This window comes from Narcine bancroftii, unplaced genomic scaffold, assembly GCF_036971445.1.
Source record: "Narcine bancroftii isolate sNarBan1 unplaced genomic scaffold, sNarBan1.hap1 Scaffold_117, whole genome shotgun sequence".
NCBI classification, from domain to species: domain Eukaryota; kingdom Metazoa; phylum Chordata; class Chondrichthyes; order Torpediniformes; family Narcinidae; genus Narcine; species Narcine bancroftii.
In genome coordinates, this window is record NW_027211852.1 from 480,891 (window position 1) to 494,324 (window position 13,434).

Here is a 13,434-nt window from a genome sequence, read left to right on the forward strand (position 1 = left end):
AGAGTAATATTGTTGTGGGGTAGGTTCAGATGGGTCAGCTGACGGGACTCGACTGATCCATCCATGATTTGTCCAGCATCTTGCTGCCATGTCGTGGTGAACCAGGGTGTTGACTGATGGAGACACAGTACTCTGAGGTCTGCAGATATAGATTGTGGTTTTCTCCATAACACACTTCCTCAGGTAAAGCAGAGGAAGGGAAAGGCCCTAGTGTGCAGGGGTAGGGAGAGGGGTGATGGGGGAAGAGTTGGGGCCCTCCAAAGTCATCATGATCAGGCCACGGAAACAGCATCTTTATCACTCGTATTTCTCTTCCCAGGAGAAGGAGCGATCTCAGAGACAAGACACGAGTCCAGAAGAACATTGCATCCCAGCTGAACAGAGGACGGACAACATCATGATGGCCTGAACCCCTCCCCTTCTCCCTCTGGCCCTGCCAACTCCATTCCCCACCTCTTCCATATTCCTTCACGCACGTCCCCCTCCCATTTCTCCCCTACCTCTCCTCCATTACAACCCCCTCCCGCTCACCTTCCCCTTCACCTACCTTCACACCTATGCCCTAAACTCAGCCCTCCTCCCTTCGCCTCCCCTTCCACTCACCTTTCCCCCTCCCCTTCGCCTCCTACCTTTCCCCTCCTTCCCTTCCCCTCCCCTTCCCTTCTAACCCCTAACAGGGGAAGGAGGGATAGGGGAAGGGGGTAGGAGAAAGGGGGTAGTGAGAGGGTAGGGGTAGGTAATGGGGTAGTGGTAGGGGGTGCGTGTATGGGTTAGGGTTAGGGGAAGGGTGTAGGTGTAGAGGATAGGGGTAGGGTTTAGTTTAAGGTTGGGGAAGGTGGGTAGAATTAAGATAAGGGTCATGGACAGGTAGAGGTACAGTTAGGTTTAGGGTTAGGAGATGTGGGCTCGGGTTAGGTCGAGGTTTAGGGTTAGGTTTAGAGTTCGGGGAAGTGGGCTTGTGTTAGGTTTAGGGGAAGGGGGTAGGAGTAGGAGGTAGGGGTGGGGTGTGAGTTGGGGTTTGGGGAAGGTGGGAAGAATTAGGGTTGGGTTTAGGGGACAGTGTAAGGATAGGGTTAGGGGACAGGGTGGAAATAAGAGTTAGGGTTGGGGATGTGGTGTAGTGTTTAAGGGTATCGGTAGTGTTAACGTTAAGGTTAGGGTTTGTTAGGGGTTAGGGTTAGGTTGGGGAGGGGAGCGTGGGCGGCGAGCGGGGCACAGGAAATGGGGAGGTGATGAGGGAGGGGAATGGGCAGGGAAATGAAGAGGGGTATGGTGCAGAGGAAATGGGAGGTGAATGTAGGAAGGCACCCCTTCCCCCACATTATCCCTGCCTCCTCTCCTCCTTCCAGAGGAAGCCGGACTTCATTCCGGCCAGAACCTCCCTGTAGTTTCAGAGCCTCTGTTTCAGGAAGTGCCTTCGACGCTTGCCGCTGGACAGACATCTTGTCTCTTGATTCATTCTATACCGTTGATATTAAATTTAAAAATGGTTTGGTCTTTTAAAGCTTGAACTCAAAAGGCTGGTCCAGATAGACAACACAGAAACAGGCCCTTCGGCCCCACTCTCCTGCTGGCTGTGCTGTTGTAATCAGTCCATATTCCTCTCCACCTTTTCATTCTTAGCTCCCATCAAGCTCATGTTGCCTTGTCAATCTCACGGCCTGTGGGAAGAAGCTATTTCCCTCCCTGGCTTCTCTGCTTTTATTCCTCCATATCTCCTTCCTGATGGTAGGGGGACAAAGATGCTCTTTGCTGGATATCTGGGAGTCTATTTCCAGAGCCCATCCATGCAAAAAATTCAGGGGTCCCTTGCCTTGAGGTTCCACCCATGTTGCCTCTCCCTCAGCATTCTCTCATCAGAACACAACTGCACCGTCCGTCCCCTCCTCTCCCAGGTCTCAGTATCCCCCTGACAATTCCGGTGAGCTGCCATGTCTACACCTGCCCCACCTGCTATCAAATGCCCTGCATCCTCCTTCCCCGTTGGTTTCCTCCTGTTATCAGGCATCAGGATGGACCCCACCCTGTTGAAACTACCCGTATTCTTACTGATCTCTCTGAGCCTCTGCCCTCCATCCCGGGGTCTTGGTTGTCTTGTGGTGATGGTGGAGAACAAAGTACCAACTCAAGGAGATGGGGAGCAGTAAGGAGACCCCCAGTTCCAGGAGACAGGGAGAACCACGGAGATGCCCAACTCTGTCAATCCGGTAGAACCTGGTCATCAGGTGCAAGGAGCTCTTGGTACTGCTGCACGTGAGGCAGGTGTGGCCCATCCACACACCTCCACCCTGTCAATTCCCAAAACACATTGTCCTAGTCAGCAGGACTTTGCCCCATCACCTTCATGGGAATGGTTGCATCGACAAACACTATTGACCACAGGGCCATCAGGCAGTGGTCAGCATGGAATTCCTGCTGACACAGAGACTAGGACTTGATGAGATATTGCAGGGTGGTCCCCTGAGCAGAGCATCCAGAGACAGACATGCAGAACTGCTGGAAGACCAGAATCTCCGTGAAAGATGCCCTTTGGTCTGCCTGAAACCCAGATAAGAGAAGCAAACACTAGAAGCCCAAAGCAAAGGGAGGAAGGTTTAGGGGCAATATCAGGGGTACTTGTTTTTACACAGAGTTGTGGGTGCCAGGAATGCCTTGCCAGGAGTGGTGATGAAGGCTGAAATATTAGCAGCATTTAAAGGCTTCTTGGACACATGAATGAAGGAAACATAGAAGATAGGAGCAGGAGTAGGTCATTCGACCCTTCGAGCCTGCTCCGCCATTTAACAAGATCATGGCTGATCTTAAAGTTCAGTACCCCGTCCCCGCCTTCTCTCCGTAACCATTAATACCCTTATACTGAAGAAATATATCTAATTCCCTCTTAAATATATTTAATGATCCTGCCTCTACTGCACTCTGTGGCAATGAATTCCACAGATTCACCACCCTCTGGGTAAAGAAATTCCTCCTCATCTCGGTCCTAAATGGTTTGCCTATTATCCTCAAACCATGGCCCCGGGTTCTGGATTTTCCCATAATTGGAAATATCCAATCTGCATCCATTCTGTCCAGTCCTGCCAGAATTTTATATGTCTCTATGAGATTCCCTCTCAATCTTCTAAACTCCAGCGAGTACAATCCCAATTTGCGCAATCTTTCCTCACAAGTCATTCCTGCCATTCCAGGTATCAGCCTGGTGAATTGCCTCTGCACTCTCTCCATTGCAAGAATGGAGGGTTATGAAGGAGGAAGGGTCTAGTTTTTATTTTGCTTGGAATTGATAGGTCAGCGCAATATCGAGGTCCGAAGGGCATAACTGTTCGACGTTAACCTGCTGGTCATTTAGCACATGGAGATGTGGGTGAGGGAACGCTGCCCACCGGCCTATTCCAGGTTGCTGAGAGATGCACTGAGGCTTGGCGCAGCCAACACGAGGGCGCTGTGGGGAAGGACTCTAATCCTCCGGGTCTCGAGGGGCGGAGACTAAGGGGAACCCCTTCAACCACAGAGTGCAGGGAGTAACCACAAGGTGTCAAAGTGGTGGAATGATGTTAAACAGAGAACATGTGCAGTGAAGAGAATATAGGCATGCAACACGAGGATGAGAAAAGACATGGAACAGTTGTCCTCTTGGTCAATAATTTTAGAAAATTTAATTTTGGGGTGATAAAGAGAAAAGCCCGAACTCAGTCACCTTTGTTTCATGAGGTACATTCTCCTATCCAGGAAAGCTCCTCTGTACCCGTTCAAATTTAACCCGAGGAAACTGTATTCATGGTGGAAACTTCTGCAAACACACAACGGGACCTACGCACAGAGAGACAAATGATACACGTGCAGTCCCTCCCAAAAAAGAAATAAATTCTGTTGAATCAATAGCAGAGTCATGGAGTCTTTGTCTGAGCCGGTCATCCATTATTCTCCATTCTCACTGCTCGCAGGAAGAATCAGTTTCTGGGCCTGGTGCTACTGGCTCCGATATTCCTCGACCTCTTTCCTGATGAGAAGAGCTGCCAAATGCTGTGGGCAGGTGGAAGGGATCCTCAACGACATTGACAATGAACCCGGTTTATCCCATTGATATTTGGGGTGGGTGGGTTGGGGGGAGAGAGTCCCCATGATCCTATCTGCCACTCGTGGTCCTGCCAATCACTTTAAAAAAATATTTATAAACTTAAAACCACAACAAATTCACACAATTAATAATAATGCTCATCTAATGTGTGGCATCTATAAAAGAAAGAATAAAGAAACCACCCCCCACCCCCATCCACAATATGCTACCCCCTCCCACTTCTCTCTTCAACAGAAGTGTCTGCTACAGTGGTGACCTCAGCAGGACCCAGCCCTTCAGTTGGACGTGAAGATCACGGTCCAGGCGGCTCTTCAGATGGTTTGGTTGAAGCTGTCAATGTTCTGGATGTCGCAGCCACACGTGGGGTTCAAACAGGCCAAGGACCAGTTCCACCTCCAAGAGATCACCGCTGATGACATCCATTACTCCTCCATGATGTTCTTGCTCATCAGGACATGGTAGCAAGGCTCATCGACTTCTGACATCAGCCTCCCGAGCAAGGCAAATAGGATGCCCTCAAGGAGCTCTTCACCCGCACCTTCAGGACACGCCTTCATCCTCCACCTCATTCTGTTCCTGCTCTCACTGTCGCATGGCCCAGACAGTCATCCCAACATGAGTCCCTTCAAGCTATTTCTTTTCAGCTCTCACCAAATGCCCTGGACCCACTTTTCAGGAACTCTTCCCTCTTCCTCCCTATGTCATTGGTATCTCCATGTGCCACAAACTCTGTCCCCTTTTAGGATGTCTTGGACACCAGCAGCAACACCCCAGACACTGGCACCAGGGAGGCACCACCTGGAAAAGGTCCAGGGTCCTAGTCCAACAGTCTTTTTCCTGAGCATCCAGGCAGCAGAAAAATATCAATGGTTGCTCAAAGCAAAATCCTCATTGCGGTGCCCACCAACAAGTTGAGGCACAAAGTTTTGTGTGTGTTTTGGGTTACTGGTGCCAACATATTCCCCATCTCACCCTGTCCCTCCATCTACTGTACAATGTTGCCCAGAAAAAAAAAACTCTCCGCTTCATTGATGACCTGAACAACAAATGGCTTCTTAAATGGTAAAACACGCTGTTGAACACCACTGCCACTGACCACAAGCACCCCCCAACCCCTCAAAACTGGAAGACCCTTTGAATGACTTGTCTCTGCAATGAAGACAATGGTCTAGTGGAGCCTCGAGCAAAAGAGGCAAGGTCGCCGAGTCCCACACAGCTTCTGGTTCAATTCCCTCCTGGAAGCTGCCTCCCGCAACTCCCCATCTGAGTGTCAGATGGTCGCCTGCTTACCACAGAGAACCAGATGGCAGCAGAGACAGTCACACTCCAGCCACACCTCCCAACATGTGATGGGTTCAATCTGCGGATGCCACTCATAGCGGACCGAAGAAGTGGTACATGGCAGACCGCACAGAGGCCGGGCCCGAAGGGCTGAGCCACTTGCAAGAACAGATCATGTCCTGTCCGAAAGTGACAGCCTCCCACTTGAATGACCCCGAGAAGAGCTTGGCACCATGGCCTGGGGCAAACCGTTCAACACCCTCGATGCTGGACAGCAGGAAAAAGCTTGGTTTACTGACGGCTCCGGCTGGTGGAGGTGCGAAAAACAACGGTGTAAAGTGGGAGCGCTCCAGCCCACCACAGATAAAGTACTGACACAAGAGGGTGAGGTGGAGGGGAGAGCCAACTGTCCAAGCTGGCAGCTGTGGCACTGATCCGAAAAGGGACAACCAGGCGGGCCCAGGAGCCTCTTTTCCGATCAGTGCAACAGGATTTCTGGGCTGTGCCAAACAGCACGTCAGTGTGGATGGGTCGGCGTCAGGAGACAGGGAGGCAGATCCATGGCTGCCTGCTCTGAGGACAACAGCACTGGCAGATCTTCTGAGAGGTGGAACAACAAAAGAATAGTCAGGGTCCACCACGTGGATGGACACACCTCCAGGAAAACCGCTGAAGCTGACGCAATGCCACTGTGGACTGAGCTGCTCAAATATGCTCTGCCACTATTTTCCCCAAGCAGAGAGACCCCGGAGCCTTGGCAGCATTGGTGCATCATAAATGTGGGCATATGGGGGCACTATGATGGACAGAGGATCTGGGGGTCTCATGATGTTGCAAGAACTGTGATGGCCAAATGCCCTATTTGTCAGCAATTAAAACCAAGGGCCACATTCGCTGGGGTTCGGGAGCTGGCCAAGTCTGATAAATTGACCATATCAGGCCTCTCCCCTGCCAAAATAAAAAGTGATATGTTCTCACGATGGTCAGCACATAGTCGGATGTCCTGCCAGCGGGCCGACCAAGCACCATTTAAGCGTGCTCCATATGTGGAATATCCTATCGGGTAACGTCTGACCAGCAATGGGTGGTGATGCCAAGTATTTGGGGCCACCTGCATATCCCCTACCACCCACAGGCATCCAAGATCAATGAGTGAATGAATGACCTGTTCAAGGTATCGTATGTGACAAGTTGATTGTCAAGTCTTCTCTCCACGAGTGGTTGCAAGTGTATCGATTAATCCGGCGAGTTTGTGTCTGTGTGTGTCTTTTACTCCTCATGCGACTTCACTACATGTCAATAAAAGACAACTGTGTTCAAATTCGCCACCCTTGGGAACACTCGAATCTGTTTCACACACATAATAATTGGTGCAGTGAGCAGGGTCCTTCGAGTTCCGACTGAACACAGCTGCAGTGGAGTTGCTTTGGAATCGGGACAGGAAATCGAGTGCAGGCAGGGAGAACAAGATCTGCGGGTGGACTGACGAGAGTGCAGGGTTTGGGAGCTTGGGAAGCATGCTGGCGGACCACGGCAAACTGGTAGACTGGTCCAAGCTCCTGGATCCACATCTTGAGAAAATAGGTCACCACGTGTGGTCCCACTTCAAGAAGTCGGGGTTCCCAAAATCTAAGGGGAATCAGAGGGTGCCTTTTGGCTGCCAGTGTTTCTCCTGAGAAACCAATGTGAGATCATAGAAAGGAAAGATTTGGAGAGGGCCCAGGAAAATAAGGAGATAAAGGTGGTCCAGCAGCGCTGCTGTGCACTGCAGGAGGCAGCGCAGACTCCCCCAACCTGAGCCACTGATGTCGAGATGAGAGGGACAGAGGTAGCCAACAGGCATGCCAATCAAGGTCTGACTCCTCCCCCACACTCCCAGTGAGTGAGTTTGTACTGGCCATGGAGCGATTAGCCGAGGCCATTTGCCAGGATTCAGGCATTAAAGGTTTCAGAACAGGCCAGGAAGAGCATGAAATCAATTTATTTGCAGAAGTTGTTCTGATATATCTGACAGACCCGACACACTCATTGCCCAAGTTGTGCTCCACCCTGGAGGACTATGGGGAGATCTCTGGGTATGTTCTTTTGGGATATGTGCAAAATCATGTCACTTAGGAAGGGGGATTAGAGTCAATGTCAAGAAAATAGTCAACAAATGTGGAGGCAAAATGGGATCAAATATCTAGGAGTTAGAATAGATAACAATGAGTAATTTAGACCAGCTGAATTATTCTCCCCTTGCTTGGGGAAATTGAGGAGGATTTAAATGGTTGGATGTCCCTGCCCATTACACTAGTGGTGTCACAGAGAGGGGAGGTGTCACAGAGGGGGGAGATGATGACACAGAGGGGGTGATGATGTCACTGCATGGGGCAGCCATAGCTGAGTCGTGCCATGGCACAGCAACAAGAGAAAGATGCCTCTCCTGGAAGGGGATTCTGGCCCACGTGTCGGAGTAGGACGCTGTCTCATCCCAGGGACCCTCTGATCAACAGGGTTGTGTTTGGAAGCACCCTGCGCCCATGGGTGAGATAAAGAGCCTGTTACAGGCTCCCCTACTGGGACAGAGCCTCCTCTGGCACCATCCTTCACCCAGTGTGGGCGGAGAGAATGGAGGCTGCATTTAATCCCCTCTCCCCATCCTGAGTGCAGGGCACTTTATGAGGCAGCTGGAGGGGACTGGGGACGGTAGAACAATGGCATGTGAGGGGATACAGGGATGGGGTCTGTAGGAGTGAAGGAGAGAACAAAGGAACGGGGTAGCACCACAGGCTAATGTCAAGGGAGATTGGATCAGAGATAGGGGACATAGGGTTGAGCTGGGGGGATGGGGTGCGAGCGGACGGAAAGCACTGGGGAAACCATGGGGGTGGTGTTGGGTGGGGGATGAGAGTGTGGTAGAGGAATCGGGGCAGAGGAGAGTGTGAGGTGTCTGAGAGAGAAGAGAAGTTGTGAGGGGATGGAAGGCAGACCTTTCAACAGAAATGGGACAGAGCTCCCCCTCCACCTGGAATGGGATCTGTCCACTGAGAGACAGGACCGCTCCTCCACCCGCCCCCCCGTCCCCGTGGTTACAAGATCCCTTCCACCCTTGCATACACCCCCACACCCCCCCAACCGGGATAGGATTCTTTCCCCCAGTGGACCTGGATCAAGGTGCTAGAAAGTGTTTCTGCTGCGGCGGACCCAACAGCGTTGAGCGGTGAAGAGTGGGTCTATCTCCGCACCACCTGCTCCCTCAGGCGACAAGGTCTCGCTTGCATCATGGAAGATCACGGTGTTGCTGAGCTTCTGGGAATGTGGAGGGCTTCTGCTAAACCCATGGTGGGGTTCAGAGTGGTTCATCTCCCCAGGACGTGCTGAAGGTCAAGGATGACCCAATCCTCCCATGGAGGGAGGGTCGTAGACAAAGTGAACGGCTGAGGAACTGGCCTCAGTCTGAGGAGAGTGATCAAAGAGGGACCTGGGGTGGCAATATTTCTACTGAGAGGCTGGAACAAACCACCAGAGGATCAATTCTGACATTTAGGTGACCCTTGGAAGGGAGTTAGAGGGAGGGGTAGAGACTAACTTGGTCAGCAAGGCTGGGCTGGGATAAATGACCTGTTGTGTACCCTCTGGGTGTGTAAATGCTGCTGCTTCTGCCCCAGAGGACATGGCAATAAGGTCACAACAGAGGTGGTCACACCGTGTCATGGACCCAACGTCCCCAAGGTGGTGTCCTGCACAGATGATAAAATCATCGACAATGGATCTTTCGGTGTGGTGTACCAGGCAAGGCTGGTGGACTCCGGAGAGCTGATTGCCATCAAGAAGATCTTGCAGGACAAGAGATTCAAGGTGAGGGGGAGGAGCAGATGTGTGGAAATGGAAAACCCTGATATTTAACTTTAGGGCCTACAGCACGTTCACAGGCCCTTGCAACACATGAGCCCGTTTCACACAATTACACCCAATTGACAAACACCCCAAACACATTTTTGAAGGGTGGCTGGAAAGAGGAACATCTGACAGAGACCAAGGCAGCCATGGGGTTTGGAAACAGAGAAAGTCACACAAACCCACAACAGCACCCCCCTCCCCACACACACACACACACACACACACAAACTCCCTTGGAGTTCCCCACTTCTGACCTCTTGACGAATCTCCTCCCCGCCTCCCCCCTCAACTTGGACAAGTTGCCCCTCAGGGCCCCAACCCATCGCCCAGCCTTGCTGATGTTCCTCTCTCGCCATAGAACCGCAAACTGCAGATCGTGCGAAAGTTGGATCACACCATCATCGTCCCTCTTCTCAACTTCTACTCCTCTGTAGTCAAGATCCACCTGCACCCACCCAACCCCCACTCTGATGCATATCATTTGCTGCTACCTTCCCCATTCCTTCAATCGATCTGTCTCGCTGCAGCCTCTCTGTTGCCTCCATCCTGCCCCTCTGACCAGTGCCGACTCTTTGATGCTGGTTGCCCTGCTCCTCACCCATTAACTCATGACCTCTTGCCATTTCAACTCCAGACAGCAGCAGCCAAGACCACAAGACAAGGTCACCAAATTCGGCCACTCAGCCCCTCGAGTCTGTTTCCCCAATTCATTTCACGAATGTATTTTCCCCCATAACTCACTTCCCCAGAACCTTTTGGTGCCCTTCCAAATCAACGCCTGCTCTGAATCGTCCCAACAACTCAGCCTCCACATGTTCGACCCCAGCCAACACCCGACTGCAAACATTTCTCATCTCGAAACGTCAATGGTTTTTCTCTCCCGGTGAATCTTTGCCTCACGAGGGAGGGAGGTCAGAGCTGCACATTTTGTGCAGTCTCACCAGAAGCCGAATGATGGGACAGCGGATGGGTCCACTACGGCCTGTTGACGCTCTGCTCGCTGAGCCCTTGGATTCATGCCATGTTGTGTTGAGCAGTGGGGGAAGCAGGCCAACAGAGAGCAGGAGGGGCTGGCACTCCAGTTGGGAGAGGCACGGGGTGTTGGAGGGTAAATCCAGCTGACATGTTTGTATTGTGTCCAAGAGAAAGAGGAGGTTTATTTGAATCTGGGTCTGGACTATGTTCCCGAGACGGTTCACTACATGGGCCAGCACTTCAACAAGGCCAAGCAGCCCATTCCCATGATCTACATCAAGGTGGTTGTGTGTCTGCGTGGTCAAGTTGTCTACTGGGGCAAGCTTGGATGGTGGTGTTGGAGGATATGAAGGAGTTTACTGGCTGAGTCTCGCTGGGGACTGGATATCTATGAAGGGTGCATGAGGGTCTCAATGGGTATTGGTGAGGAGAGAAAGGGTAGTGAGGGGAGAGGGGTGGAGAGGATGATGAGGATGGATGTTGATTGGCAGGGAGGGGCCTTTCACCCACCTCCCCTTACCCTCAGGATTCAGACCCGGCAAGTGTGGAGGCAGAGTGGGTCATGTTATATCGTTGTGTTGCCAGATGTTCATGTACCAGCTGTAGCAGAGCATGGCCTACTTCCATCCTCAGGGGGTTTTCCATTGAGACATCAAGCCCCAGAAGATGCTGGTAGATCCCGAGATGGCCTTCTTATTGCTCCTTTATTTCGGCAGATAGATCTACCCGTGTCTGCCCGTTCACCACCTCAACGCAGTCCTGATCCCTCTCCCCAACACGGCCTTGTCCCCTCCCCACCAGCTCTCACCCCTCCCCCACCAGCTCTCTCCCCTCCTCCCTCTCCCAACTTTCCCCTTCCACAGCTTAATAACTTATTCTAAATAAGATTGTGGGGGGCTTAGATGGAATGAACAGCCAGAAACCTTTGCTAAAGTGTCAGGTGCAAATCTCAGAGAGCATCCGCTTCAGGTGAGGGGAGATTTTTTTTATGCAGAGAGTTGTGAGAGCTTTGAATGCGTGACCGGAGAAAGTGGTAGTGGTTGGTAGAATAGGTACATATAAAAGTCTCTGAGACGAGCATGTGGATGTAAGGGAACAGAATTTTTACATGATAGAGGAATTTGGGGATATGGCGAGAAGGCAGGGTAGGTCGAGTTAGGTCATAAATTAGATCAGCCATGATCATATTGAATGGCGGAGCAGGCTCGATAGGCCAGTTTTGTCCTACTCCTGTTCCCACTTCCTATGTTCCTATGGGTGTGGTACAGGTAAAGGTTGTGGAGAACATTTACAAAGGTCAGTACAGCCTTTATGGGCCAAAGGGCCTGTACTGGGCAGCAATGCTTGATGTTCTAATGGATGTGGAAGCTCTGGGAAGGGGTAAGGGAGGGACTGGCCAGGACGTCTGCAGATGCTAGGGCCGAGGGCAATGCCCAAACATGCTGGGCAAACTCATGGATAGTTTTGTGAGGAGCAGGTCCTGCTTCACGAGTCAAATTCAGTTTTTCGACGAGGTGTCAAAGGAAATAGATGAAGGTCAAGGTCTGTATGTGCTGCACGAGGATTTTAGTAAGGTGCTTGACAAGGTCCCCATGGTGGCCTCATTCAGAATGTCCGGAGGCATGGGATCCATGGAGCCTTTGCTGTGTGGATTCAGAATTGGCTTGTCTGCAGAAAACAGAGGGTAGAAGTAGATGGAACAATGACTAGTGGCTCTCCAAAGGGATCTGCTCTGGGACCCCTGCTCTTTGTGATTTTTATGAATGATGATGGGAGTGGAAGAGTGGGTACGTCAGGGGATGACACAGAGGTAGAGATGTTGTAGACAGTGTAGAAGGTTGTCATAGGTCATCCAGTTCGCAGAGAAGTTACAGATGGAGTTCAATCCTGTAAATCAGATGTACTTAAAGAAGCAACTGGTCCAAGTTTATTTCCAGAGTCATTTTCAAGGGCACGAATAACAGTTATTCCAAAGAAGGTTGGAGACCCATTAAAAGTTGCTTCATATAGACCAATATCTTTATTGAATGCGGATTACAAGAATGTGTGGGCAGAGCACTTGGTTAATGGCAGGATTATGAATAGTGTGCAGGACAGAGAAATATTTAGATCCTGCTCCATAAATCACTCAAGGTTGCTGTGCAAATTGAGAGGGAGTTTAAGATGGTGTATTGTGTGCTGGCCTTCAGGAGTCAGGGGATTGAGTTCAAAAACAGAGAGGTAACATTGCAGATGTATAAAATTCTAGTCATGCCACACTTGGAATATTGTGTGCATTCCTGGGTCGAGAATACCAGAGGACGTCTAAATAAGGTGAGCTGAGGGAACTTTAGGCAAGACGTGAGGGGTACATTTTACTCACACAGAATGTAGTGGGTGGCTGGAATGCATTGCCGGGGTAGTAGCGGAGGCTGGTCCAAAAAAGGCATGAAAAGGATTTTAATATGGACAGGAATTAAAGAAAAATGGAGCGTACTGGTGTGAGGGAGGGGAGGGTAACATTGTTGTGGGGTAGGTTCAGATGGATCAGCTGAATGGTCTCGACTGACCCATCCATGATTGTCTAGCATCTTGCTGCCATATCGTGGAGAACCAGGGTGTTGCCTGATGGAGACATGTTGCTCTGAGCTCTGCAGAGAGAGATCGTGGTTTTCGCCAAAACACACTTCCTCAGGTAAAGCAGAGGAAGGTGAAAGGCTCCAGTGTTCAGGGGTAGGGGGGATGATGGGGGAAGGGTTGGGACACTCCAAAGTCATTGTGATCAGGCCTCAGAGACAGTATCTCTATCACTCGTATTTCTCTTCCCAGGAGAAGGAGTGATCTCAGAGACAAGACACGAGTCCAGAAGAACCTCGCATCCCAGCTGAACAGAGGACGGACAACATCATGATGGCCTGAATCCCTCCCCTTCTTCTCCCTCTGGCCCTGCCAACCCCATTCCCTGCCTCTTCCATGTCCCTTCACCCACTTCCCATCTTCTCCTCTACCCCTCCTCCATCCCAACCCTCTCCCGCTTACCTTCCCCTTCCTCTGCCCTCACAACTATGCCCTAACCCCAGCCCTCCACCCTTCACCTCCCCCTTCCCCTCTCCCCTTCCCTTCCCCTTACCCCCTCCCCTTCCCCTCCCCCTTCCCCTCCCCTAACCCTCCCCCTTCCCCTCCCCTTCTCTTCCTCCCCTTCCCCTCCCCCTTCCCTTTCCCCTTCCTACCCCTAACCTAGG

At 51.3% G+C, this 13,434-nt stretch overlaps 1 protein-coding gene across 1 annotated transcript; it reads left to right on the forward strand.

Moving 5' to 3' along the window:
* Window positions 1-235: 235 nt before the first annotated feature.
* On the forward strand, window positions 236-12,918 carry LOC138750326 (uncharacterized). The gene is made up of 7 exons (XM_069912405.1): window positions 236-350; window positions 1,847-1,921; window positions 2,005-2,117; window positions 4,819-4,882; window positions 6,740-6,897; window positions 8,936-9,196; window positions 9,597-12,918. The coding sequence occupies exons 1-7, from the start codon at window positions 236-238 to the stop codon at window positions 9,972-9,974; spliced, it is 1,164 nt and encodes a 387-aa protein (XP_069768506.1). The 3' UTR covers window positions 9,975-12,918.
* The last annotated feature ends 516 nt before the right edge of the window (window positions 12,919-13,434 follow it).

Excerpts from the sequence above, each read along its gene's own strand:
- LOC138750326 (XM_069912405.1), top strand. The coding sequence starts at position 236 with ATGGGGGAAGAGTTGGGGCCCTCCAAAGTCATCATGATCAGGCCACGG. Across the intron at positions 351-1,846 it reads ATCTCAGAGACAAGACACGA|CATTCTCTCATCAGAACACA; the intron begins GTCCAGAAGAAC and ends CCTCTCCCTCAG. Across the intron at positions 1,922-2,004 it reads GTATCCCCCTGACAATTCCG|GCATCAGGATGGACCCCACC; the intron begins GTGAGCTGCCAT and ends TCCTGTTATCAG.